This window comes from Paraphaeosphaeria sporulosa (genome assembly GCF_001642045.1).
Source record: "Paraphaeosphaeria sporulosa strain AP3s5-JAC2a unplaced genomic scaffold CC84scaffold_3, whole genome shotgun sequence".
NCBI classification, from domain to species: domain Eukaryota; kingdom Fungi; phylum Ascomycota; class Dothideomycetes; order Pleosporales; family Didymosphaeriaceae; genus Paraphaeosphaeria; species Paraphaeosphaeria sporulosa.
Window position 1 is genome coordinate 3,291,118 of NW_017253362.1, and position 24,218 is coordinate 3,315,335.

At 52.1% G+C, this 24,218-nt stretch overlaps 10 protein-coding genes across 10 annotated transcripts; 6 read left to right on the forward strand and 4 right to left on the reverse strand.

The window, feature by feature from the left end:
- Positions 1-495: 495 nt before the first annotated feature.
- On the forward strand, positions 496-1,892 carry CC84DRAFT_1257809 (12-oxophytodienoate reductase 1; the record flags this gene model as incomplete). The annotated part of the gene is made up of 3 exons (XM_018184764.1): positions 496-738; positions 784-1,388; positions 1,439-1,892. 3 exons carry the CDS (start codon positions 496-498, stop codon positions 1,836-1,838), a joined length of 1,248 nt encoding a protein of 415 aa, XP_018039457.1. The 3' UTR covers positions 1,839-1,892.
- Positions 1,893-3,063: 1,171 nt separating this feature from the next.
- CC84DRAFT_1162870 (FAD/NAD(P)-binding domain-containing protein) lies at positions 3,064-4,601 on the reverse strand. The gene is made up of 2 exons (XM_018178117.1): positions 3,913-4,601; positions 3,064-3,862 (listed from the first exon to the last, which is right to left on the reverse strand). Exons 1-2 carry the CDS (start codon positions 4,400-4,402, stop codon positions 3,132-3,134), a joined length of 1,221 nt encoding a protein of 406 aa, XP_018039458.1. The 5' UTR covers positions 4,403-4,601; the 3' UTR covers positions 3,064-3,131.
- Positions 4,602-5,213: 612 nt separating this feature from the next.
- CC84DRAFT_1142316 (polysaccharide deacetylase family protein) lies at positions 5,214-6,701 on the reverse strand. Its single transcript, XM_018176363.1, has 3 exons — positions 6,279-6,701; positions 5,549-6,230; positions 5,214-5,499 (listed from the first exon to the last, which is right to left on the reverse strand). The coding sequence occupies exons 1-3, from the start codon at positions 6,382-6,384 to the stop codon at positions 5,328-5,330; spliced, it is 960 nt and encodes a 319-aa protein (XP_018039459.1). The 5' UTR covers positions 6,385-6,701; the 3' UTR covers positions 5,214-5,327.
- Positions 6,702-6,862: 161 nt separating this feature from the next.
- Positions 6,863-9,400, reverse strand: CC84DRAFT_1195036 (acetamidase). The gene is made up of 8 exons (XM_018181383.1): positions 9,203-9,400; positions 9,007-9,152; positions 8,926-8,947; positions 8,869-8,876; positions 8,548-8,812; positions 8,232-8,426; positions 7,762-8,124; positions 6,863-7,711 (listed from the first exon to the last, which is right to left on the reverse strand). The coding sequence occupies exons 1-8, from the start codon at positions 9,308-9,310 to the stop codon at positions 7,094-7,096; spliced, it is 1,725 nt and encodes a 574-aa protein (XP_018039460.1). The 5' UTR covers positions 9,311-9,400; the 3' UTR covers positions 6,863-7,093.
- A 111-nt stretch (positions 9,401-9,511) lies between these two features.
- CC84DRAFT_1195037 (uncharacterized protein) lies at positions 9,512-12,168 on the forward strand. The gene is made up of 2 exons (XM_018181384.1): positions 9,512-10,037; positions 10,088-12,168. The coding sequence occupies exons 1-2, from the start codon at positions 9,781-9,783 to the stop codon at positions 11,865-11,867; spliced, it is 2,037 nt and encodes a 678-aa protein (XP_018039461.1). The 5' UTR covers positions 9,512-9,780; the 3' UTR covers positions 11,868-12,168.
- Positions 12,169-12,806: 638 nt separating this feature from the next.
- CC84DRAFT_1185746 (MFS general substrate transporter) lies at positions 12,807-14,176 on the forward strand (the record flags this gene model as incomplete). The annotated part of the gene is made up of 2 exons (XM_018180818.1): positions 12,807-13,281; positions 13,332-14,176. 2 exons carry the CDS (start codon positions 12,807-12,809, stop codon positions 14,174-14,176), a joined length of 1,320 nt encoding a protein of 439 aa, XP_018039462.1.
- Positions 14,177-14,799: 623 nt separating this feature from the next.
- Positions 14,800-15,682, forward strand: CC84DRAFT_1085725 (uncharacterized protein; the record flags this gene model as incomplete). Its single annotated transcript, XM_018174112.1, has 3 exons — positions 14,800-14,864; positions 14,916-15,274; positions 15,324-15,682. 3 exons carry the CDS (start codon positions 14,800-14,802, stop codon positions 15,680-15,682), a joined length of 783 nt encoding a protein of 260 aa, XP_018039463.1.
- A 177-nt stretch (positions 15,683-15,859) lies between these two features.
- On the reverse strand, positions 15,860-17,485 carry CC84DRAFT_1085180 (general substrate transporter; the record flags this gene model as incomplete). Its single annotated transcript, XM_018174090.1, has 3 exons — positions 15,860-16,833; positions 16,935-17,346; positions 17,396-17,485. The coding sequence occupies 3 exons, from the start codon at positions 17,483-17,485 to the stop codon at positions 15,860-15,862; spliced, it is 1,476 nt and encodes a 491-aa protein (XP_018039464.1).
- A 310-nt stretch (positions 17,486-17,795) lies between these two features.
- Positions 17,796-19,408, forward strand: CC84DRAFT_606079 (Clavaminate synthase-like protein). The gene is made up of 2 exons (XM_018186856.1): positions 17,796-18,436; positions 18,489-19,408. The coding sequence occupies exons 1-2, from the start codon at positions 18,269-18,271 to the stop codon at positions 19,263-19,265; spliced, it is 945 nt and encodes a 314-aa protein (XP_018039465.1). The 5' UTR covers positions 17,796-18,268; the 3' UTR covers positions 19,266-19,408.
- CC84DRAFT_1240932 (uncharacterized protein) lies at positions 19,408-20,986 on the forward strand. The gene is made up of 2 exons (XM_018184036.1): positions 19,408-20,086; positions 20,417-20,986. Exons 1-2 carry the CDS (start codon positions 19,798-19,800, stop codon positions 20,614-20,616), a joined length of 489 nt encoding a protein of 162 aa, XP_018039466.1. The 5' UTR covers positions 19,408-19,797; the 3' UTR covers positions 20,617-20,986.
- The last annotated feature ends 3,232 nt before the right edge of the window (positions 20,987-24,218 follow it).

Sequence of the window (24,218 nt, forward strand, 5' to 3'; positions counted from 1 at the left end):
TCTGGGCAGTGGGCGAATGCGACTCTACGGTATGCTCGCTGCTAAACTACAATGACACGACAAAATACTTGCGGCGAAGTGACCAAGAAATGCTGACGTTCTGGAGATAGACTAAGTCATCCGTGTGTAGAGCGTTACCAAGAAAGCTTACACACAAGATGGCATCTAGGGTACATGTAGCCTACACAGGATCTTCGGAACCTTTCGTCGCTTATTACGGTGGGTCCGTCCACATGGAGTGCGATCTGGAGGGGTGAGTGTTTCCCACGTACCCCCCATTTCTGCCACACCACTCCCGAACATGGGATTGGGGTGTACGCATGGCGCAATGATCGGAGCAAATCAGGTACCATATAGACCTTCGGCTCAGGAACGTGATTTTTGTATTCCTCCACAATTTTGTATTCCTCCACATTTTTGTGCTCCATTGTGTCTTCTCTATCCTCCCCAGCAACCATTAACCACCTAAAACCAACACTCGCACGAATCCTCAGAATGCCCAAAGCAGATACCCCGCCAGGCTTCAGGCCCCTCAAGGATACGAGTTTGTTCACGCCTTTCAAGCTTGGCCCGCTCAATCTCGAGCACAGGATAGTGCAAGCGCCCTTAACCCGCATGCGTTCTACCAAGGAAAGCGACGGCGTCACGTTGCCCAACGAATTGGTCAAAGAATACTACAGCCAGAGAGCGACGAAAGGCGGTTTGCAGCTGACTGAAGCCACCGACATCTTCAAATATGTAGGTTTCTGGATAATTACAAATGCAACAGTGCTGACGATGTAGGCTGGAAACTACCCCGGTGCACCAGGATGCTTCACAGATTCGCAGGTCGCCGCCTGGAAGGAGGTCACTGATGCCGTCCACACAAAGGGCGGCTACATCTTTTCCCAGCTTTGGCACACTGGTCGCGCCTCACCGCCTTCCTTCCGCAACGGCGAGCAGACCGTAAGCTCAGGCACCGTTCCCATGACCGGTAATTGGCTCGACGGGGTTTCTTGCGAGGAGAACCCACCACGGGCATTGACCGTCGATGAGATTCACGACATCACAAAGAAGTGGGGCGAGGCAGCGAAGAAAGCACGCGAGGCTGGCTTCGACGGTATCGAGATCCACGGCGCGAACGGATATTTGCTTGAGCAGTTCCTGCACGACAATGTCAACAACAGGACTGACGAGTATGGCGGTTCTATCGACGGCCGAATTCGATTCCCCCTTGAAGTCATCAAGGAGTGTTGCAAGGCCATTGGCGCTGACCGTGTCGGCATCCGGCTGTCGCCGTATAACTACTTCCAAGACACCAAGGACAGCAAGCCGAACGAGCACTGGGAGTACCTCTGCGAGAAGATTGCTGCTCTGCCCGAAGATGAGCGACCAGCATATGTACACATGTGAGTCTCGACCGGCGTCTAGTCTCACCTCCATGCTAACCTCTATTTAGGATTGAGCCCCGCTTCGACGAAGTCCTCGACGAGCAAGCCAAACTCGATGCCCTCTCCTCCTACACCTCCAACCCCAACGAAGGGGTGGAGGCCGAGCTCTCCATTAAGCCCAAGACCAACAACCTCTCTCGCTTCCGCGAAGTCCTCGCCAAGGGCAATGTCCGTTTCCTCGCTGCTGGCAACTTCAACCGCGACAATGCCGTACCCAAGCTCGACGCTGGTGACGCAGACCTCATCATTTTCGGACGCCACTTCATCGCAAATCCTGATCTTCCTCGGAGATTGGCTGAGGGCCTTGAGCTGAACCCATACGATCGTACGACCTTCTACGGTGCTGACCCGCCGCAGAAGGGCTACACTGACTACCCTTTCTATGGAGAGGCTACTGCTTCTGCATGACCGAGGTCAAGTATGTTAGGTACGCATACTTGTACTTGATTGCATTGCCGGCGCTGGGAATGGTTAAGACTAGCATAGATATCTACCCATGTTGCGGAGAAGTGCTAGAATGATAAATTAAATCGACTTTCAAATCATGATTTCCCTAATCCAGCCCACGTCTGCTATATTTACTCAAGCAAACTCACCTTTGATGCTATAAATACCCATCAGCCCATAGTGGTCCGTCACAAACGTCAGCCTCTCCTTTCTTTCTAACGTCCTCCTCGCCAGAACGTCACCCATCTCTACGCCTACTCCAATCGTTCTTAGCGAGCCAACCCCGACATTGCCCAAAAACACCTGATTATTTAACCTCTTCCGTCCCCACTATTCCCACTCTATACTTTGAAAACCCCACGTCGCACCTCGTTCATCTTCCACACCACCAAGCTCCAGATGCGCGCCTTTGAACCCATTCTTCTGGAGGTCCATCCCGTCTCGCGGCCGATTAGCATTACAGTCGCCAGCGAGAATGCTCACGGCGATCCCCGCGTTGATATATTGTAGATGATGGGCGATACCTTTCCACTGAATAGGACGCAGATCGTCGGTCATGGTATCAAGATGGACGTTGCAAAGCAGCATCCATCTCTCAGAACCATGAGAAGAAGGACTCAAGCGGACGTCAACGAAGAGTGCTGAAATTCACTGATCAGATGGAGACGCGAGACGGCGTGGATGCTGAGTCGGGGGTCGACGAGGGTGACCTGTCCGTAGCCGGATTTCCAAGTCGAGCAAGCATCCCACGTCTATCATTTCTTGGAGGAAGATGACTACTGCTGAGGATGGTGGTACAGTAGAGACCAAGTGTTCAAGGTGGTCCAGTGCAGAAGCCATACGCGCTTGCGGCTCTGGGGCCATGAAATCGATGTTCCATGGGATCAGGGCGAGAGATTTTAGTCCGTCTACATGTGTATTCCAGCTCGCGTTGTCTGTGAAAGGCAACCAAGCGCCATCACAGAAGGTGTAAAAAGGCTGTCTTTCGGGCTTGAAGGAGAGCTGCTTGTCGAGTAGCGGCTCGGGCATCTCTCTGGAAGCCATGCTTTGAATGTCAGTACGAATACTTAGATTGCAGTATACGAATGGAGGAGCGGGTAGGCAGCGGCGCGTTGCGCGTTGAACAACCTCTCGCATGCGTGGAAGAGAAAGAACTCTAGTGCTTCAGATAGTGATAGGTATCAAGGTTTACAATAGATGTTTCGTCTGAACTTCGAACCATGCAAGTCTCGTACGTTCAACTCAACCAGCCTCCTACAACTGCGCCCTCACTTCGGTGCTCGCCCTTCGTCTCGATCCCATACTGGCAGCCTCGCCTTCTACCTCAGCCCACCGCTGCTCGACATCAAGCTCACACTGATACGGAAGCAGCCACTTGCCTACACCGTGCCATCGCCACGGGAATGGATCGGAATTATCCTCCAAGCCCTTCTCCTGTAGCTCCTGCTCGCTTACCGGCTTCCCCCTGCCATTGAACACTGAAAACTCCTTGAGAAGGCGGTCACGCTCTTGCTGTTCAGGACCATCGTGCACATGATACAGGTGTTGCTGTAGGTTTCCACGCGCAACAACCTTCTCGGTGCGCTCGCGTCGACATCGCTCGTACACTTTGAGCGCCTTTTTCTTCTCAACGTCGGACTTTCCTGACAGGCGCCCGAGACAGAGACCCAGGACGTGGCCATCCTCGAGTGACATACCAGCACCAGAGGCAAGATATGGAAGCGTGGCATGTGCGGCGTCACCTAAGATGGTAAAGGCGCCACTCTCGTGCGACCAGGTAGGGTTGAGGTTTGGTCGGATGCAAAGGCGCCATTTGAAGACCGAATCGCAGAGTGCAAGCAATTTGGGAATTCGCGGGTCCCAGTCTTTGTACAAGGCGCACATTTCTTCTACGTTACCGGCGACTGTGTTGGCACCGGCGGGCATATCGTCAGGTACAAGCAGGACCATGTTGAAGAGCTTGCCACCTCGAAGAACGTAGTTTACTGCGACGAGTCAGCAGTTGCAACCGATTGGTGAGCGGTTCAGAACATACCGGCATGTGCATCAGGACCCATCCAGTAGTTGACCTGCGGGTTCTCGATGAATGTCCTTAGCTCAGGATCCTTCATCATATCCTCCGTATTCAACAGCAACCGATACGCAAGATCGCCCGTCAGAACCGGAGGATCCGGACGACCCAATAAAATCTCTCTGCATCTACTATTGATTCCATCGGCACCAACGATCAAATCTGCCTTCCTTCTGCTCCCGTTCTCCAACACAGCGACCGCAATCGTCCTCCCTTCCTCCGGATATTCGTACTCGATATTTGCAACTTTTGAATTAGTCTCCATTGTCGCACCGAGTTCCTTCGCCCGATTCAAAAGCTCAAGATGCAGGTTCGCGCGGTGGAAGTCCCAGAACGGCGTGCCTAACTCTTCCGCATACTCGTGGAAATCCATGTGCGAGATCTTGCCGCCCTTCCAGTGGAGGTAGTTGCATCGCTTTGGCCGGGTTGCATGCCGCGCGAGCTGCTCTTCCATGCCCCATGAAAAAAGCACCCGAGATGAGTTTGGCAGGACTTGGATTCCTGCCCCGATCTCGCCGATTTCTGCGGCGGCTTCGAGGATGTGGACTTTGTGGCCGGTTAGGGCGATTGATATCGCGGCCCCTAAGCCACCGAGACCAGCGCCGATGACTATGACCTGGGATTATTAACTAAGGCAGTTTACAATCGAAAAGAGGACATTACATCGAGTTTGTTGGCGGCGTCTCTGTGCTGTTGCTGTATGACTTGAGGCTTTGATCTACCCATACCTTCACAGTCAAAATACCGTTTCAAGTACAGTTAGATAATTAGAAACAAACAAGAGGCGAGCTCAAGATCAAGTTGATTGCTAAAGCTACCACACCGATGGAAATCAATAGCAGCGATGGCAGCGCACCCCAAAGTCAGATGTATAAAACGTCTGCGCAACACCCCCAAAAGTGAGGGTCACCACACTTGCCGCCATCCTAGGCCGATCCAGCCGTCCAACCAATCTGCCTTACGCACCCGCAGCGCCGCCTACACGTAGCCCCTCTACGGCCATGCGCCTAACTGGTAGACATGTGACAAAATGCATCCGCTCGAACCATTGAATCGGCCAAGGGCGGGGGAAATGGGGGACGGTGTGATGCGTGCAGACTGGCCGGACCAGCAAAGGTGGAGGGGCATGTGTTCTGCGCTGGGGAACGGGCACACGGGGTGAAGAGTGGGGGAGGCGAGGCGAGGGGAATGTGAGCATGAGGGGCAAGGGTGTTATCGATAAGAGATGGGGCTACGGAATGGTTCCGAATTTGCCGGAATGGAGTGTTGCGGTGCATTACGAAACAGTACGAAGCAGGATTGTGCACTTCTGAGAGGGGAGTCTGAGTTCTGGTTTCATTGCCATATATCATCAGGCTCAGCTATAGAATCGGAAACGCTCAAAATCCGGGATTGAAGGCCTCGCCTGAAGCCTGCTTCTTCAGAATCTCTCCAGCTGGTGCAGGCATCTTTGCGCCTTCCGGCACCTTGTTACGCGCCTTGAAATCGTCGGCCATTTGTTCCATGGTAACCCATTCGACGCCCTCGTGTTTATTGATGTGCTCGATAATCCTGGAAACGTCAGTTATCGTGCGACCACATGAGCATTTGTATATCTCACCTCTCGTGCATCAGGATAACATGAGGCCGTCCGGAGACGTCAGGATGGATAGTCATCGGGAACACAAATTCATCGTATTCCCTGTAGAAATAGTCAAAATGGTCCATCCATATCGCTTCCACATCTCTCGGGTTGACCCATCCGTGGCTGTTTGCTGCCTTCTTCATGAACATCATGGGAGGGAGATCATCGATGTACCAGCTGCCGGGTATTTCTACGAGGCCAGTGTCTTCGCCTCGGACGAGAGGCTTCATCCACTCTTCCGCCTTCTTCGTGTAGTCAATCTTCGTCCACGTGTCGCCTGTTCGCAGCCAGTAGCACTTGTGGTCTTCGTGCGACATTGAATGGTCGTACTCGATACCGTAACTAAGCAATAAGTCGCAGCCTTCTTTCGATGTCTCCCACCATGGCGTGACGCTGCCGCGCGGAGGCTTGCCGCAGAATTTGGTGAGCTGCTTGTAAGTCTTGTCAAGCACATCGCGCTGCTGCTCGAAGGTCATGTCTGTAGGGTTCTCGTGAGAGTAGCCATGGAGGCCGATTTCATGACCTGCGTCGCGGACGGCTGCGCAGTCTTCCGGGAATGTGTCGAGAGTGTGCCCAGGGATGAACCACGTTGCTTTGATCTTGTATTTGTCGAAAAGTTTGAGAAGGCGGCGTGTGCCCTCGGTTCCTGCCCAAAGTCCTGTGCATCGTCAGGAACTGAGTATTTGGAGGTGATCGCTCGGTTTACCCCTGCTAATGTCGCTCGTAGAATCTTCTCCTCCATAAGAACCTAGCCAACCTGCGACGGCATCGATATCCACACCGTAGCACACGAGGACGCGTTTCTTGCCCATAGTGTTGCAATTACAGTGCAATTGAAAACCCAGGAGGTCAAAGTATTGGATCGGAGTTCACAGAAAATCCGTCGTCTGAATAGGAAGAAAAAGTGAAGTGAAGCAGTTGAAAGTTTGGAAGGGTAAACAGGTAGCTGCGATAGCAAGAGCTACCCCTCTTCTAACCTGATCGATACCCGTAATACAGGGAAGGCGCGACGAGGACTAAGGTGGGGGAGGCGTTGTACCCTGGCCAGTGGAGCGTATCTGCATTAGCTACCGTCGCACTTGTATCCGACCACTAACAGAGGCCCTTGTACAACGTTACGTATATGGCATCGCCGGCGGCTTCGATGGGCAAAGCAGCTCCACGGTGTTCCACATGTAATGTCCTCCTTGAGTGACCATAACAAAACGTATTTTTGTTGCAATCTCCACAACGGTGCTAATGAAACCTGGACTTTCTAAAGCTGTGAGACTTCAATATAGACTATGAATTGGACTTTTACGATCGTGTTATACAGTATCTCCAGCATAAGGTACTCAAGCTTCCAGTGTTTGTGGTATTCACTGTGCTCCACTTCGCTCGTGTCATGTAAACGGCCACTGACGGAGTGACACTGTCCAAGATCTCGCGTGGTCGACGCCAGAGTCGATGCTCTCGGACATGATCTCGTTTACAAGCAGCCAAGAGCGATGTAATTGTAACAAACAATGCTGAGACAAATATTCAATCATTCTGTGGACGCTTTCGCGACTCTAACCCGTCTTTCAATGAGGGTATCCTCCCTTGTAGATCATCACCAGCACCCCTCAGAACCATATCAACCACCTTGGCCGCTCCAAGTATCTTTTCTTCTTGCAGTCTCCGCGCAACGACCTGCACACCGATAGGCATGCCGTCCATAGCATCCAGGTCGAACAAGTTCCAGTTCCATTCGTCTAGAGCGTTCCTTGGCTCATATGCAGCCATGTCTGCGACCGCGGTACCATCGAGCTCTTTCGAGACCTCACCAGCGGGTAGGACGACCGAAGGATAGTCAACGAAGTTGAAAACCTTCGTGTAGCCCACCCAGCGACATTTTCGATGGGGAACTGCGGAGTGTGGCATCACTGGGCACAACAAGATGTCGATTGGCTTCCCCGAAGCTGTAGATTTTGTTGAATTCCATAGATCGAGGTACCGCTTCTGTGCGGCTAGCTTTTGTTTGTTTAGCTGCCAGTACTCGTACACCGAGATTGGTTTCCCTCGGTTGACGAGCGCTTCTACGTGTGGAATGAAAGGCTCTCCTCCAGCCGCGACGTCACGTTTGATATCTTCACCTCCATCTGCGGTGTAATATTGGTCCTGTGGGTCTCAGCGGATTTTAAAATGAGTCTGAGCCTTCTGGTACATACCATGATGTCTATGCACTCTTGATGCAACGTCCCTGGCTTCCATGGTACGAGTTCATGGCCGGCCTGTGTAAGCCTCTGAGCCACTTCATCCAGTACTCGTGCCACTGGCGGGTGCAGTTTAACAACTCCATCGTCTCGCATGACCGCAACGACTAAGGGTCGTGTTTGAGCATCTTTGAACATGTCGTCTCGCCATTCCAGCGGAGAGCATTTCGGATCGTCATCCCAAGGTTTGCTGTCAATGACAGCTTTGGTAACTTCAATCAGTGAATCGATGCTTCTACTCATAGGCCCTATCACAGAGGGCACATGTTCTTGCCCTTCGGTGGAAACCGAGACACCTTGGTAAGGAAGCCGTGTGCTCTGCCAGTACGTCAACGGTGATTTCAAGGCTGCAGTTTAGCACCATTTGGAAACCAAATCCACTAAGCAATTGTATCTTGTGACGTGTGGATGACGGGTCGGCTTACACTAGGCTTGAGACCATATAGTCCTAACATATGCGAAGGAATGCGTATGCTTCCACCAATGTCAGTGCCCCAGCCTACAACTGAGCCTTGTAGGGCGAGCAGTGTGCCTTCTCCACCTGTGGAGCCTCCAGGGGTAAAGTCGGTATTTCTCGGATGAGTGGTAAGACCAAATATAGGATTTTCGGTTTCACACCACTACCGTGGGTCAATACGAGAACTAAGGAGGCAAGCCACAACAAGTGCAGGGTAAAATCGGTCCCTAGAAAATGCAAATTTGCGCTGCATCCACTGTGAGATACCGAGGCATTAGACTTACCATGATACTCTGCGGTAGGTTTGATTTGGCGATGATGATGGCGCCCATTCTCCGCAAGAGCGCGACCAAAACACAGTCCTGCTCTGCAGACTTGAATGCTCGCCCAACATATCCGAGCGTACTGTCGTACCCTTGAACATCGAATTGGTCTTTCAGCGTCATGGGCACTCCATGCAGAGGGCCCACAAGGCGTCCATTCTCTTTGGAAAAGGAGTCCAGCTCATTGGCTTGTCTCAGTGCATCGTCAAAAAGGATCTCAGTGAGGCTGGCAATTTCAGTGAATTTCCGTCAGGAGGCTCTGTACTGCCGCCGTTGACGTACCAGTTCGTCTGTCATGATCAGCAATATGAACGAGATTTCCGTGGTGGAGCTCGGTACTTGGTTGTGAGCTGCTACGGCTCTACGAATATGGCGTGAGTATGGCACGATTCTATTGTTCCGCGAGCGACCGAGGCTCACCGTTTGATGTATGCAGTGCACAACTCGGTAGCGGTCAACGTCCCAGCAGAAATAGCTCCGATAAGATCTCCAATGCTGTCGAAGCTCGTCTCCTGTGACGTGGCGTCGTCTGTCGTGCCATTGCTCGGTCCGGCTGTGTGCAGGTGCTAAGTGACTGTCAGTGCAGCACATCGCCTAGGCCAGAGGATAGCCCTACTCCAGATGTGGCGTCTTGTGCCTCGATAAATCGGCGGATAGCCTCGTTTCGACTATTGCGCTTCTTGTCGACTATTTGCAGCCATTGCGGCATGGTAGAAACAGTCATGTTGCACGTTGAGGAGGATGTAGGAATGACGCCGTCCAGCGACGTTGCCAGAAAAAGCCAATGGCAATCGCAATGCACGCGACACGATAATGTCAACAATCAGCTAGCCGCCGTTCATCTCACGGCAAGGTTACGAAATGCCGGGACCGAAGGGGCCCGGTGGTGAGATGAACAGTGGGGGAGCACACGGGCCAGGGACCTCGGGAGCGCGCTCTGCGCCCTGGCATTGTCGCGCTTTCGTCGCGCTCCGCAGCAGTACAATGGCGCCCAAGGCAACCCTGGGAGAGGTCAGCCCATCTGCTGCAGAATTTTGCAAGCTCTGCATATCCAGATCAAACATGGAGCACCCCAACTCTGCAAAAGCAGCGTTGTTACCTCTGAAGATGGGCAGACGTGCGACCGTCTGCCCCTCCACGGACCCCCATTCTACGCCCTAGGCGGTCGTGCATTTGATTTCCAAGACTTATAGGATGGCTCCGTCAATATGGCCCTTCATGAAGCGCTCACCGTCTTCCAGTACCAGCTCCAGCTCTAGTCCTCCTGTCCATCCGAAGGTCGTCAAGATGGCACCAGGTCTCACCACAGACTCCATGCCCTCCACCTCGAGCAGCTTCGAGATTCAGAGCTCGACCGGTGCCAGTGCAGCCAATGGCTGGGCAACTGGATATGAGACCTATCTAAGCGATGTGTTGGTGGTCGGTGCAGGACCAGCTGGTCTTATGCTGGCGTAGGTGCATTCTTCTGGCAGGTGGAACTGATGGCTGACTGGATGGGTAGGAACAACCTGGTGCGATTCGGCATCAAAACGCAAATCGTCGACAATCGACCGGACCGTACATCCACCGGCCGCGCCGACGGCCTGCAACCGAAGACGATCGAGACGCTCAGGCAGATGCGCGTTGCCGAACCTTTGCTGCGGAAGGGTGTCAAGATCTTTGACATTGCATTTTGGAAGTCGACCCGCGATGCGCCCATGCACCGTACCGGCCGCGAAATTCACTACCCTCCAGTCGTCGACCTGCTGGACCCTTACATCCTCCTGGTGCACCAGGGTATGGTAGAGGCCACCTTCATCGACGATCTGTCCGAACGTGGCGTGGAGGTGCTCCGCAACACCGCCTTTGTCGACTTTGAATATACACCAGACCGCGTGCGGCCACTCACGGTACACTGCAAACAGCACGTTTCACAGAGCAAGAAGAATCTCGCCACGCGCTACGTTGTTGGCTGTGACGGGGCTCATTCGGTGGTGCGCAAATGCATTCCAGGTGCGACACCCATAGGAGCCTCATCGGATGCTGTCTGGGGTGTGCTCGATGGCGTGATTGACACCGACTTTCCAGACATCTGGAGTAAGGTCGTAGTGCACTCCGACGAGCTTGGTTCGGTCCTTATGATCCCTCGCGAGCGCAACATGACACGCTTGTATATTGAATTGAAGTCCAGCTCAGGCGCTGCAACCCCACCTGGAGAGCGCCAAACCCAAGAGTTCGTGCAAAAACGCGCCCAAGAGATCATGCAACCGTACCGGTTGGAGTGGAAAAACGTAGAATGGTTCGGACGCTATCAGATTGGTCAGAGGGTCGCAGCCAGGTTCTCGGATGATGAACGACGCGTCTTCATCGCCGGCGACGCCAGCCACACACATTCGCCTAAGGCTGCACAGGGAATGAACACTTCCATGCATGATGCCTGGAATTTGGCGTGGAAGATGAACTTCGCAGTCCGCAACCTGGCCAGACCCTCATTGATCGAAACGTATGAACAAGAGCGCAAGAAGATCGCCCAAGACCTCATAGATTTTGACTACGAGCACGCCAATGCCTTCTCTGCAGGCGATCCTCAAGCTCTCGCAGACAACTTCAACAAGAATGTTGCATTCATCTCCGGCTATGGCGTCAACTATGAGCCGAACGTCCTCAACATGAGGTCTAAGGGATACACACGCGGCAATCTTACTCCAGGTTTCCTCCTTCCACCTGCTAAAGTGACTCGCTTCATCGACGCGAATCCCGTGGATATTCAGACTGATATTCCAGCTCTCGGTCAGTTCCGAATCTATATTTTTGCTAGGAACCTACATGCAGCCATGCCGTTCCTCGACGTACTAAGCAAGGCTCACCAATCCCATTCCTCTTACGTTGGCCGCGTGACCATTGCAGGAAACGCATCATACACTATGCAACCACCTCTCGCAGCTCCACATGATCAATTTGTCTGCCCAGAGAGATACACACCTGTGAGCGGCATCTTTACATATGCGATCGTAACTGATATGAAACGCGCCGACATCGAAATCGCACACCTACCACGCATGCTTCAAGACTCACGTTGGACGTTCTACCTGGATGACGTTCCTCACCTGGATACCCGGAAACAGACAGTCATGGACAAGTGGCTCGATGGACTCGATGACAGCGAAATTGTCATTGCGAACGTCCGTCCTGATGGATACGTTGGTACTGTGAGGCGCTTTGCAGATGGTGGGTTTGAAAGCGGGATGAACGCTGTGGCTTGGATGGACGAATACTACTCCCAATTCTTGCGAGACACATAAACGCTACCGAGATTTTGCTTTATGTATTGCATAGGACTGGCGTTTACAGGATACACACAGCCATTTGTATCTGTCAACTGGCAGCATTTGGGGATAGATTTAATCACAGTATATTTCAATACACCACGTATTTGTACTCAACACCTCCATTGTATTGGGTTTGCGATTACAGTCTTGATTCACACTTTCTGGCAACCCATCGTAGCGGGCCTATGCTTGGGCTCGCCCCGAGAACTCGAGTGGAGTACTTCTCAACCTGTTCGCTATTCACCCACCATCGCACGGCAGAAAATACCGCAACATATTCGGCGATGGGGTGGTATCGATGTGCTATCGCTATGCTGCTACGCTAACATGGCCGGGCCCACTTCTCCAGCCTATTGTCCAAACCTACTGTTTCCCCACTTCCCACTCTTAGCAAGCGGCCTCCACTCCTATCATATCAACCTAGCGGCATCATAGTACGGATTGCCTTGCCTGGTGCAGACACCGGCTGCGGTTGGTGCGGATGAAAGCGCTGGCTCGGAGAAGAACACGCAGTGTGTCCTCGTATCTGTGATGATTGGTAAGTTGATAGGTGGGACAAGTGAAGCAGGAGGGGTCGCAAGCTGGCCTGTATATAGATGAGTAGGTGTTATGAGACGATAGTTTGTGGGTCTGCACCGCGAAATTGCGAGTACGATATACACAAGCCTATTTCGATATTCTAGATCAGTGACCAGGTCGACACCCGACGCTACTGCCATCATCATGGATCCCGAGAAGTATCAGCCCTCCGAGGCGATGGTCAAGGACCAGGAGCTCGGTCTGACGCACATCATTGTAGACAAAGCTGCCGAACGAACATATGGTGCGTATACCTTTCTTGCTCACCTCCTCACGTCTAATGGTAGAACAGTGCGCAAGCTCGACCTTTATCTCTTGCCTTTCCTGTCTCTCATGTACTTCTTCAATTCAGTCGACCGCAGCAATCTCGGCAATGCAAAGACAGATGGCATGGACAAAGATCTGGGGTTCACTGGCGAGCAGTACAGCTTATTGATCCTTCTGTTTTACATACCTAACGGGTTGTGCGACTTGCCGTTAAACATGTTGACGAAGAAGTATAGTGGAAAGGTCATGCTTCCTTCTTTGATGCTGTTCTGGGGTGCAATGGCACTGCTACAATGTGCGGCGACGAGCTTTGGCGGCATGCTTCCATTGAGATTGCTCATTGGAGCTTCTGAAGCAGGCTTCTTTGCGGGAGTGGTCTTTTACCTCACCCTTTTTTACACACGTGGTGAACTTGGATTTCGCATCTCGATCTTTTTTGGAAGTGCGCTGCTTGCGGCGGCGTTCAGCGGGTTGATCTCATACGGAGTTTTCCAGATCAAACATTCCATCCCTGGGTGGAAATGGTTGTTCATCATCGAAGGTAATATCCCCATTCAGGATGGAATACCATCAAAGACTGAGTTCCTGCAGGCGCCATGACCGTTATCATCGCCCTCCTCGCGTTCTTCTGGCTTCCAGCAAGCCCAGCGAGCGCTTGGTTTCTGAACGAAGCGGAAAGACAGCTTGCCCAACGCCGCACTCTCCGCGATCTTTCAAGCACTGCGCACTCAGAATTCAGCATGAAGGACTGCTTTCGCACCTGGAAAGACAGGAAGTTCATTGCTTGGTGTATCATCTCATTCACCTACCCTGTCGCCTTCGCAACAACGTCGAACTTCCTCCCGCAGATCGTCGCGCGCCTGGGCTATAGCGTGGTCAAAACGAACCTCTGGACCGTGGCACCCAACGCTGTAGGTTTCGTAGTCCTGCTCGTGGTAACGTACAGCAGCGACTACTTTCGCGAGCGCACCTTCCACATCATCTTCTCGCTATGTGTCTCGCTCGTCGGTCTGATCATTTTGGCGACAATCGACGTTCTCGCGAACAAAGGCGTTGCTTATTTCGCATGCTTCATGCTCTGCGCCGGGGCATACATCCCATCGTGTCTCGTTCACAGCTGGCACAACAATAACAACTTATCTGAGTCTTCTCGCGCGGCGACGACAGGCTTGCTTGTCGGGCTTGGTAACCTCGGCGGTATCGTAAGCGCAGCTACGTTCAGACAGGAATATGCTCCGAAGTATGTGCCCACTCTGGCTGCCACGGCGGCGTGCAACGTCGTGTGTATCGTGACGACTGCTGGCTTGGGCATATGGATGAAGATGGAGAATCGGTCGCGGGATAGAGAACAAGGCATTAAGGTCAGGCCAGAGGAGGTACCGACGGAGATGCTTGGTGATGGAGAGAAAAGCGAGATGTGGAGGTTCTTCACTTAGACGAATGGTATGCTTTGGTGCAGATTAGGCAGGCGGTCTAGATCCGTGGCCCAATACGATACATACGTGATGCATTGCAGATTGGTGTGGAAGCACGAGTCGAATTTCTCGTATCTAGACTATCACGTCAATCGCAGTCGCAAAAACGTAGCATGGATTACATTTCAGTTTTCGGGCCTGCGAATTCGAGATGCTGAAGACGGTATTTTTGGAAATGCGAGGCTTCATTTGCTCTCCATACGGGGAAATCATTGGACAAAATACATATTCGCGATTGCTGCTTCGTCGATTGCCCGAATTGCACCGGCTATTTTTGCATCCATGCTCACGCCGATATTGCATTCGGCATTTTGGATCATTATCGCTCTATTCCACGTCCGTTGCCCCGGCTAAGCCCGCGTACACCCATGTTCCCTAGGTATCTTGCATCTCGCCGCGCGTCGTTCCAAGACCGTTTTCATTTACGCCATAGTGGATGTACGACATCGAACGTGGTCTCGTTCGGTCGGGTGCGGGCCGACGACAGGTACATAACATCGCCGAGCCTGGTAACCCTTTTCGGGCTTTCATTTGTCTCTCGTGGGTTGAGTGGAGCTTCACAGTGAGATTGAAGATCCAGAAAGATGTCGATACTTGTTCCATTATACGTCTATCCGTGGCCTGGCGCATGGGATCCTCTAATTTCAGCGTTAGTGGTTATTTTATATTTCAGAAAAAATTCGGACTTACTCTCAGTCAGGGCGAAGCGGCATCCAAATGTGGACTTCACAGTGATCTTGAATCCTTGTTCAGGTCCCTGTGTTGGCTCACTTCCCGACCAGTACTACCTCGACGCAATTCCTAAGCTGAGATCATACAACAACATACGATCATTGGGATACGTAGCGACGAACTACACCACCAAGCCGCTCGACGATGTTCTGAAGGAGATCGACACATATGCCTCGTGGCCGAAGACTTCAAACAACACTAAGCTAAAAGTAGACGGCATCTTCTTTGATGAAACCCCAAGCACATACGACACGTTCAAATATAATTATCTCAGCCGTGCAGGTCAGGCAGTCAAGAATGGCAATCGTTTCCGCGATAAATTTGTTGGTACGTCCTCTTCTTCCTCACATCCCTACTTCGCTGACCCAGCACCAAGTCCACAACCCCGGCCTAATCACTCCCGCGCTTCTCACCTCTCCCACCTTCTCGCAGCAATCCTACGTTAATTTATCCGATATCACCGTAATATTCGAAGAAACCTTTGACAAATGGCTCAATCCATCTACTTTCGACGCACTGCAAGCACATCGAATCCGAAGGTCGAAACTCGCTGTCATATTACACAGTTTGCCAGACTTGAGCAAGAGAGTGCTGGATTTCGTGGTAGAGCAAGTGCAAGACGCGGCCGACTGGGTATTTTTGACGGATATCAGGGTCAAAGACGAGTACTATCATTCGTTCAGTGGCATCTTTGAGGATTTGGTGAAAAGCGTGGATGGCGGGGCGGAGAAGTAGAGGAGACTGACTTGGACGAGTGAATGTACACCGAGTGACAACAGAAAAGAGCATACTTGGGAACTTGGGAACACATTTCTCACTTTCTCACTTTCTTGCGCGACTGCTCTCATGAAAGTGTTGCAACGTAGTGGCCAGATGATAGACTCCAGCATGCCCTCAAGACGAATGTCTCACTTAAACCCGCTTCTCAATCATGTCAACCTGCTGCTGAGTTACCGACGCAGCATCAACTCCTTCAATATCCATCATCTTCCCTTCCTTGATGGCTTCCAGGTCCGGGACATCCGAATGCTTCTCACCGTCGAACATCTTGTCTACCTCTTCTAAAGTAAGTCCCCTGGTCTCTACCCAAAATACAAGCACAAACAAAACCATCAGGATATCGACCGAGGCATTGATGATGTAAACTTTCCAGCCAATTGCGGCGAGCCCGAATGGGACTACTAGAGTCACGAACAAGCCGCAAAGCTTGGTAGTAAAGGTATAGATGCCCATGCCAACGGCACGAATATCGTAAGAAAGTACCTCAGGTGGGTACAAAACCGTCAACGGTGTAACACCCCATGCATATGATGCATTGTAGAGGAAGATCATAGCGATGGTCCCATATACGCCGGGTGCATAGCCCGAAGTACCATACTTGGCCGTTAGTCCGGCCAGGGCATACAGCGTGACAATCCCGGCTGTGAGTGAGGCCGCGCACAAGGTCCTGCGGCCCAGTGTGTCCGCGAAGAACGATGCAGTGACGGCAACTACCAGCGTCCACGATGTGAGGATGACGTTGATTTGCAACTGCGTCGTCGGGTCGCTAATACCAGCGCTGGACAGCATGTCACCAAAGTAGAAGGTAACAATGTTTGTACCCGGGAGCATGACCATGATGGAGAAAGTTGAGGTGATCAAGAGGCGTTTCCTGCTGGTAGGTTGAGTCAATGCCTTCAGCATAGACAGCTCGCGCTCCCTCTCCCATCGGAGGGTGTCTTCGATTTCCTTGAACTGGACTTGTACGATAGGGGAGGCGACATCACCGCCTGTATTGGCGATGGCAAGAACCTCCAGAGCTTCTTCATGTCGTCCACGACTGATCAGCCAACGCGGTGACTCAGGGATGAATAGCAGGATGATCATGCAGCAGATAGAGGGACCAGCTTGAAGTAGGGACGGGATGCGCCATGCCCATGTCGAAGATAGGTTTTGAGTCTAGATTGCGTGAGTATCTGTTCTTATCTTGGTAGACAAGTGCTTACACCATAGCAGACTCCACTAGCGATCAGCGTGCCTACACCCCAGAACGCATAGTACAAACCCAAAGCGAAGCCTCTCCATTGCACAGGTGCTGTCTCTGCAACCAATGTCGGTGTCGATACTTGTGCGAGACCCAATCCGAATCCAACGATGAAACGGCCTGCGATAAACATGCCGATATTCTGGGCAGCGCCTTGGATGATGCCTCCGACCATCGTTATGACTGCAGACCAGAAGACACACTCTTTTCGTCCTCGCCAGTCGACGATTGAACCAGCAAACAGAGCCATTAAGGCGCCTCCCATATAGCTAATAGCTGTGTTCAGACTTTTCGTGGCTGTCGTAAGCTCGAAGTAGTTGCTATATGAGGGCATCACATTGAAAGATCCCATGAGTGAAGAGTCGAATCCGACCAGCTGCCTCTGTGTAAGCCATATAGCTCTATCGTGTTCGAGCGTCACTCACCACAGAATCTATTACACTGGTGGCTATAATGCAAGCCAAGAGCACCTTCTGATTACGAGGCACTAGCCTCGACACTTTGCCTTCAGTCATGGTTAGGGTCGTCCAAGACAACGAAGAGAGCGATAAAGGCAGAAGTGTTCTCTATCAGACTGGTTCCGCGCGTGCTATAAGGTAATGCTTGGTTGGTTGAAGGAGATGCGATCTCACGATGGGTAGTCGTGAGATGAATGTGGGTGATGAAGTACTTCCAAGAATTCCTGACCTTTCCCCACTTTCCCAAAGCCCTGCGCCCTATAGATACAGGAGCGACTATTTCGTGTCCGCGCTATCGCAAGGGTTGCTTCCGTGACTAGTTATCCTTCGGAAAAAACTGTCGCGTCGCGTAGCGTAGTACGACTGTTAAGGGAAGGTAGCTGTTGATCCTGGTCGGAAATTGCGTCTCGTCCTGCACGTTGACGCGACCGCTGATCGGCACTCGCTCTGCGTCTCTGACAACAGGAGGCAATGCAAACACAATGAATCAATCTCTAGCTGCATCACGTATATTATAACTGATCGGACTCACACCAGCTGAGAAATGGGGTATTGACGCGGCAAAATGCGGGGATGATCCAGCCTCGTGCGGCCGAACTCAGTCAATCCCACTTTTGGTGGCGAGTTATCTAACTCGTGATCTCATGGCGTCGAGGAATATGATTACCGGCATCCAGCCTCCACTTCCGACAGATCACATATCAGATTGAGAAATCGCAGGTATCTCCCGAGGTCTCTGTTCATGACCAGACGCTAAACTGCAAATTTCGAGCCATTGGCAGATGGTCACCGGTTTTACCCAACTTTCCAATTATTCCTTGACGCAAAGCCGCCGTCCAAATGCCCGAAGCTGCGAACATTGCTGTCATTTCGTTTGATCGCTTCGTCTATGGGAATGATGCAGATAGGCAAGCAGTCGCCAAGGAAGTCTACGACGCGTTCAGTAGCGTAGGCTGGGTATATTTATCCGATCACGGTGTCTCGCGCGTCGATGAAGTTTTCGGTCTTGTACGTGCATAACCAATGTCAACTTCCATGCACAGATCCTTACGACGTGTAGGCGAAGTCCTTCTTTGATCTTCCTTTACAAGAGAAGTTGAGATGGCGTCTCACTGATGCAGAAGTAAACCAAGGCTATACTGCCGATGGAGATGAAGCCAATGGGGGTGTGGACCACAAAGAGTGCTACGAGCATCGACGCTTTGCCAATCCTCTATGCCCTTCATCGAGCGAGCTGCCGGGGTTCAAGGACACTCTGGACGATTTCTACGGCGAGTGTCTTACCCTCGCACTCAATGTGCTAAAATGTCTCGCCATGGCCATGGATCTAGGCGAAACTTTCTTCGACAACATCACGAAGAAAGCAGACCCGCAGCTACGTCTCATTCATTACCCATCCATCGAGCGCAATATAATTGAGCAAGAGGGCCACGCGAGGATCATCCCTCACACAGACTTTGGTTTGTGCACGCTGCTATTCCAAGACAATGTGGGCGGGCTCGAGGTCGATCCATTCCACACGGGCGATTTTAAACCTGCCGTACCTAAGCAAGGAACTGTCTTGATTAATATAGCGGATCTCTTACAGCGGTTGACTAATGGCCGCTGTCGCAGCACCATGCACAGGGTAGTAAGCCCCACTGTTGCTGGCGATATCCTTCCGTCGCGGTACTCGATTCCGTTCTTCATACATCCGGATGCTGACGTTCTCATCGATCCTATCGTAAAGGAAGAGGGAGAGGTGAAGAAGTATGAGCCAATTAATGCGGGTGAGTGGAGAATTTGGAATACGAAGAGGAATTACACGACACTGAAGGAGGGCACTGTGACAGCGTGACATGTCTTTTTACCCAGTACTATAACGGCTTTACCAAGATTGCAATGAAAGTAGAGAACTCTTGTGTTGCTTTGTCGCTTCTTGGTTGTGTGTTCCGATCGATTGTTGGAATTGTCGCATTTAGTTGTCAAAAGCTGCGCATCTACAGAACTTGTCTTTCGAGATAAATCGCGAACAAGATACGCAGTGTCTTGCGGCGACTGGGTAGCGGCATTGATAACGCAATATGGGGACAACAACCAATGAAGATAACGCACTTAGCGCAATGCAAATAACACGCTGTGTATGACCACGACAAGGCTTACCGCCATCAGCCTGGCAACGCTTCTACCTTCATTCATAGTCACGATGTTGTTCTCTGCAATATCTAGCCAGCTGTCAACACTGAAGCCGTTGCCATATTTCTTTCCATCTACATCACGTACGGCGTTATCCTCACTCTGTACCGCGTCTACTTGCAGCAGTACCACAGTGCTATGAATTCTAATTCGACATCATCAAGCGTTTACGCTATGCCTGGGAGATCAAGCGCATGCACGAAGTCTATGGGCCGGTCATACGCGTCACCCCTCACGAACTGCACGTCTCTGAGCCTGCATTATACGACGAACTGTACACAGGCACACCAATGAAGAGAGATCAATGGGCATGGGCGTACAATCTTTCATTGCTCAGCGGATCTTCATGGACGACGATCGAGGATTCCCTGCACCGGAACAGACGAGCGGCAGTTGCGCCTTCTCTTACGCTGAGTGCGATCCGGCAGTTCGACCATGTGATTCGCGCGAAATTGGAGTTGCTCAGCCAGAAATTCGAGAGATGTGGGCAGTCGGGTGCATAGTCTGCCTCGATGACGCTTTTACCGCAGCAATGACGGACATTACCACCCATTATGGATTCGGCGTAAGCAATGGTTCCCTCAAAGGCGATAGCTTCGCTCCAGAGTGGTACGATCTGCTCAAAGGCGCCATCGAACAGACATCTCTGATAAAACAGCTGCCTGGACTGGTGCATTTTTTAAGGCTATTTCCGAAGACACTGTTGCTCAAACTCAAATCCCAGATGTCAAACGCGGCTTCTTTTGCAGAGGTTAGCATTCCCGCGAATTTTAGGTGTAGTATTGATTCCGCATGATAGGACGTCAAGAACAGTCTTGACAATGCGGTCTCTAACGAAAAAAAAAAACCGATCAGACTGGCGATGTTCGCCGACGGTTATCCACAAACTCTTGAAGAGTGATCTCCCGGCAGGCGAAAGAACACCACAGCGCCTTCTAGCAGAGGGTATCTCCGTCATGATGGCCGGAGCAACGACGACTGCACACCAAAACGGCCTATCACCCCCCGGCTAATCCGCTCATTCTTTCACGCCTGCAAACAGAGCTCAGAACAGTCATGCCGGATCTATCCGACATATCACCTTTCAACGCGGTCATCAATGAAGGCTTTCTCCTTAACCACGGTATCATCACGAGATTGACACGCATAGCCCCAACAGAAGGTCTACATGTGCCCAACACCACTATTACGATCCCTATTGGCACGCCGGTGGATATGTCATTCTTGGCTCGTGCACATGGATCCTTTGCTCCTCGAGTCGCCCGACGAACCTCAACCTGAGCGATGGCTCGAGCGGGGGCAGATCATCTCAAGAGGTATCTCGTGAACTTCTCGAAGGGCAGTCGGATCTGTTTGAGTAAAGACCTTGCTCGAGCTGAGATTGTCTACTCGCTGGCAATGTTGGTGAGAATATGGGCTGGGGTCGAGGGCACGGGAATGAAGTTATGCCAGCCGGAACGCGAGGACCTTGACGTTCAGAGGAACTTCTTCAATCCGTATTCGGGCTCAAGGATCAAGGGCGTGAGGATTGTGTTCATGTGAATCACGCCATATAATCACCCCTCACTCTGCGTGTCTCTTTCCCCTATCATCTTCGCGGTTACTTTGCAGGCCAAAATTTCACGCAAAGTCCTCCTGCGTTCCTCAAAATTAATTGATAACCTATCTCTCCATGCGTGCTTTGTGCTCTGCTGGGGGTGTCGCCTTCGACAGTAATTTGGAGCATGTCCGATGCTATTGGCGTTACCAAACATTCTACCAAGGTCAGAATGTTGATTGTGACCGCGCTTTCGCGGACGAAATACTGAAAGCTCGTATCATGAGCTAGGACTAGCGGCAGAGGTGGTGGGCCTTACGGCACTCCTGCTCTGGGCGAGGACTGCGGTTTCCGGTTTACATGTGTGGAGGTGTCTTGTGGACTGAAACATGGTCCTATTGCTAGAGTACCGTTCGGCTGCGTCTTTCTGGATGCTCAGGTGATGACGAAGTTCACCATCTCAATCCAACAGCTCCTAGGTCAAGAGGGGCGATCCAAAACCTCTTGCTTTGCCTCGATCGTCTTGTCCACATTCCTTTGTAGGTTGCCTGTGGTCTAAAACTGGCAGCTACCCATCGCATGTCTCAAAAGTCTCCTAGCGACCGCCAATGTGCGTGCTGGGACTTTCTGGAGACTCAAACACAGTACGAGGTCCTGAAATGACGTTTGCGATTATTTTTGAGCCTGTGAGAACGGCGGTGATGGAGTGGGCAGTGGAAGTGGGGTATTACTGTAAAAGGGTTTTGTAGTCGACCATGTGGGCGGTGGGACTGGGAGTGGACCAGAAAGGCTAATAGTAAGAGTGGTGTGGGCGGTGGAGGTGCCTAAGTGGACTCGAAGACGTCTGGCGGTTGTAATCACAGCGGAACAGGCGCAAATGATGACAAGCACCACCATCACGAGACCTTCACGTACTTGACACAGTGTTGGCACTACCTGGGTATCATTCAAACCCCTTGCTCCCACATCCCTCAGCCTGAATGCTCAAACCCCCTAGAAGCCCCTCCGCTTTTTCCCAATAAGAGGCTTCTTCACCACCCCATCCACAACCGCTTTCTTCGCGCCCACCCCTGGCCGCTTGAGCACCGGCCCCGCCTCTTCCTCCTTCAATCTCCTCTCCTCCCGCTCCTTATCCTCCGCCATCTTCGCCTCCAGCTCCGCCTTGCGATTGAACTCGGTCTCCGTAATCCGCTTATCTCGCGCCGAATACCCCTTCTCCTTAACGCTGTAAAATACCGCGCCCAAGTCCGCCAGCCAGTGCGGATCCACGCTCGTAACGCATGACATGTACTCCTTACTCGTGAGGATGAGTTCGTGATAGACGACGTAGTCTGGCAAATAGCCCAGCCCGTACAGCGCAGAGGTAGGATGCAGCTGGATGGTGACGCTGGTGCGGAGGTTGATGTATTCGCCGATGCCCTTGACCTTGGCCGCCTGGTGGTAGTACCCGCTGCAGATGCACTTGCGGATGACGTCCCAGTCAGTGCCGCAGGATGTCAGCGCCATCTTCTGCATTTTCATGATGTCGAGGAGCTGGTCGCGGATTTCCTTGGCGCGGCGCAACGCCTTCGGGTGCAGGAAGTGCCGGATGCACCAGCCATCGGAGAAGCCGTTGACTTTCCACTGCGTGTAGACGTGTAGGAGGGTGAGGTGGTCGGACTCCGGGACGAAAAACTTTTCGCGCGCGGCATCGGATTCTTCTTGGCGCTCCTTGGGGCGGTAGAAAACGCTCGGGACGGACAGCATGGAGACAATGGTCAGCATTTCTTCGCTGCACTCATACTCCACGGCTGTTATGATGAGTTTGGCGAGAGAGGGATCCATCGGGAAGGCGGTCATCGTGCGACCCAGGGGTGTGAGATCACCGATATTATCGAGCGCACCCAACGCCCAAAGATCGAACAGGGATGTGGTGATGGTGTCTTGGGGAGGGGGATCCATGAAGTCAAAGTCGAGAAGATCCTTGACTCCCAGCGACTTGAGTAGAAGAACTGTATTGGCAAGGTTGGTGCGCTGGATTTCTGGGATTGTCTGGATGTAGAACTCGTCGCGGAACGCTCTTTCGGTATACAGGTGAAAGCACTTTCCTGGTCCTGTGCGGCCAGCTCTCCCAGCTCTCTGCGAAGCATTTGCTTGTGAGATTGGCGTTATCTGGAGAGTGTCCATACCCATCTTTGGGTTGTACACTTTGAGTTTCGAGAAGCCCGAGTCCACCACGTACATTATACCGTCCACGGTCAAACTTGTTTCTGCGATATTGGTTGCAACAATGACCTTGCGAACGCCAGGGGCAGCCTGTTCGAAGATTTTGGCTTGTAGGTCTGCAGGCATTTGACTGTAGATGGGTAGGATGCTCAGCTTGGGCGGGTCATTCAGGAGCTTCAGCCTTTCCGCAACAAGCTCGCAGGTGATCTCGATGTCTTCTTGACCGGTCATGAAGACCAAGATATCCCCAGGGCCTTGAGATACGTGGATAGCCAAGACCTGCTTCACGGCGCTGTCGACGTAGTCCTCGCACGGAGACCTTGAGTACTGTATGTCGACGGGGAAGGTACGTCCAGGAATGATGAACTCGGGCGCTCCACCGTAAAATCGCGAGAAACGCTCCGAGTTCATGGTGGCAGATGTGACGATCAGCTTCAGGTCCCTTCTCCTGGCCAAGACCTTCTTGATCAAGCCCATGAGCACGTCGGTGTTAAGGGCGCGCTCGTGTGCTTCGTCCATGATGATACAGGAATATCGGTCGAGATCAGGCTCGTTCAGTGACTCTCGCAGCAGTACACCGTCGGTCATGTACTTGATCTTTGTGTCCTTGCTCGTACAGTCCTCAAATCGAATGGCATAACCGACCAGGCCGCCCAGCTTCACCTCCATCTCTTCGCTCACGCGTTTGGCAACGCTCATGGCAGCGACACGTCGCGGTTGAGTGCAACCAATCAGGCCATGGTCCGCATATCCGTCTTCGTGGAGAAATTGGGTGAGCTGCGTGGTCTTTCCGGAGCCTGTCTGACCGACAACAATGATGACCTGGTTGTCGCGTATGACACGGAGCAAGTCTTCCCGCACCGCGAATGCAGG

Bases quoted from the DNA above. Each gene is read 5' to 3' on its own strand.
- CC84DRAFT_1195036 (XM_018181383.1), bottom strand. From the start codon at position 9,310: ATGACTGTTTCTACCATGCCGCAATGGCTGCAAATAGTCGACAAGAAG. The intron at 9,153-9,202 runs GTAGGGCTATCC...ACAGTCACTTAG, and splicing joins CACAAGACGCCACATCTGGA to CACCTGCACACAGCCGGACC. The intron at 8,125-8,231 runs GTAAGCCGACCC...ACGTACTGGCAG, and splicing joins TATATGGTCTCAAGCCTAGT to AGCACACGGCTTCCTTACCA.
- CC84DRAFT_1240932 (XM_018184036.1), top strand. From the start codon at position 19,798: ATGCACGAAGTCTATGGGCCGGTCATACGCGTCACCCCTCACGAACTG. The intron at 20,087-20,416 runs GTGGGCAGTCGG...CGTCAAGAACAG, and splicing joins CAGCCAGAAATTCGAGAGAT to TCTTGACAATGCGGTCTCTA.
- CC84DRAFT_606079 (XM_018186856.1), top strand. From the start codon at position 18,269: ATGCCCGAAGCTGCGAACATTGCTGTCATTTCGTTTGATCGCTTCGTC. The intron at 18,437-18,488 runs GTACGTGCATAA...TACGACGTGTAG, and splicing joins TCGATGAAGTTTTCGGTCTT to GCGAAGTCCTTCTTTGATCT.
- CC84DRAFT_1195037 (XM_018181384.1), top strand. From the start codon at position 9,781: ATGGCTCCGTCAATATGGCCCTTCATGAAGCGCTCACCGTCTTCCAGT. The intron at 10,038-10,087 runs GTAGGTGCATTC...CTGGATGGGTAG, and splicing joins CCAGCTGGTCTTATGCTGGC to GAACAACCTGGTGCGATTCG.
- CC84DRAFT_1162870 (XM_018178117.1), bottom strand. From the start codon at position 4,402: ATGGAAGAGCAGCTCGCGCGGCATGCAACCCGGCCAAAGCGATGCAAC. The intron at 3,863-3,912 runs GTATGTTCTGAA...GACTCGTCGCAG, and splicing joins GGGTCCTGATGCACATGCCG to TAAACTACGTTCTTCGAGGT.
- CC84DRAFT_1142316 (XM_018176363.1), bottom strand. From the start codon at position 6,384: ATGGGCAAGAAACGCGTCCTCGTGTGCTACGGTGTGGATATCGATGCC. The intron at 6,231-6,278 runs GTAAACCGAGCG...GACGATGCACAG, and splicing joins TACGAGCGACATTAGCAGGG to GACTTTGGGCAGGAACCGAG. The intron at 5,500-5,548 runs GTGAGATATACA...TGACGTTTCCAG, and splicing joins GTTATCCTGATGCACGAGAG to GATTATCGAGCACATCAATA.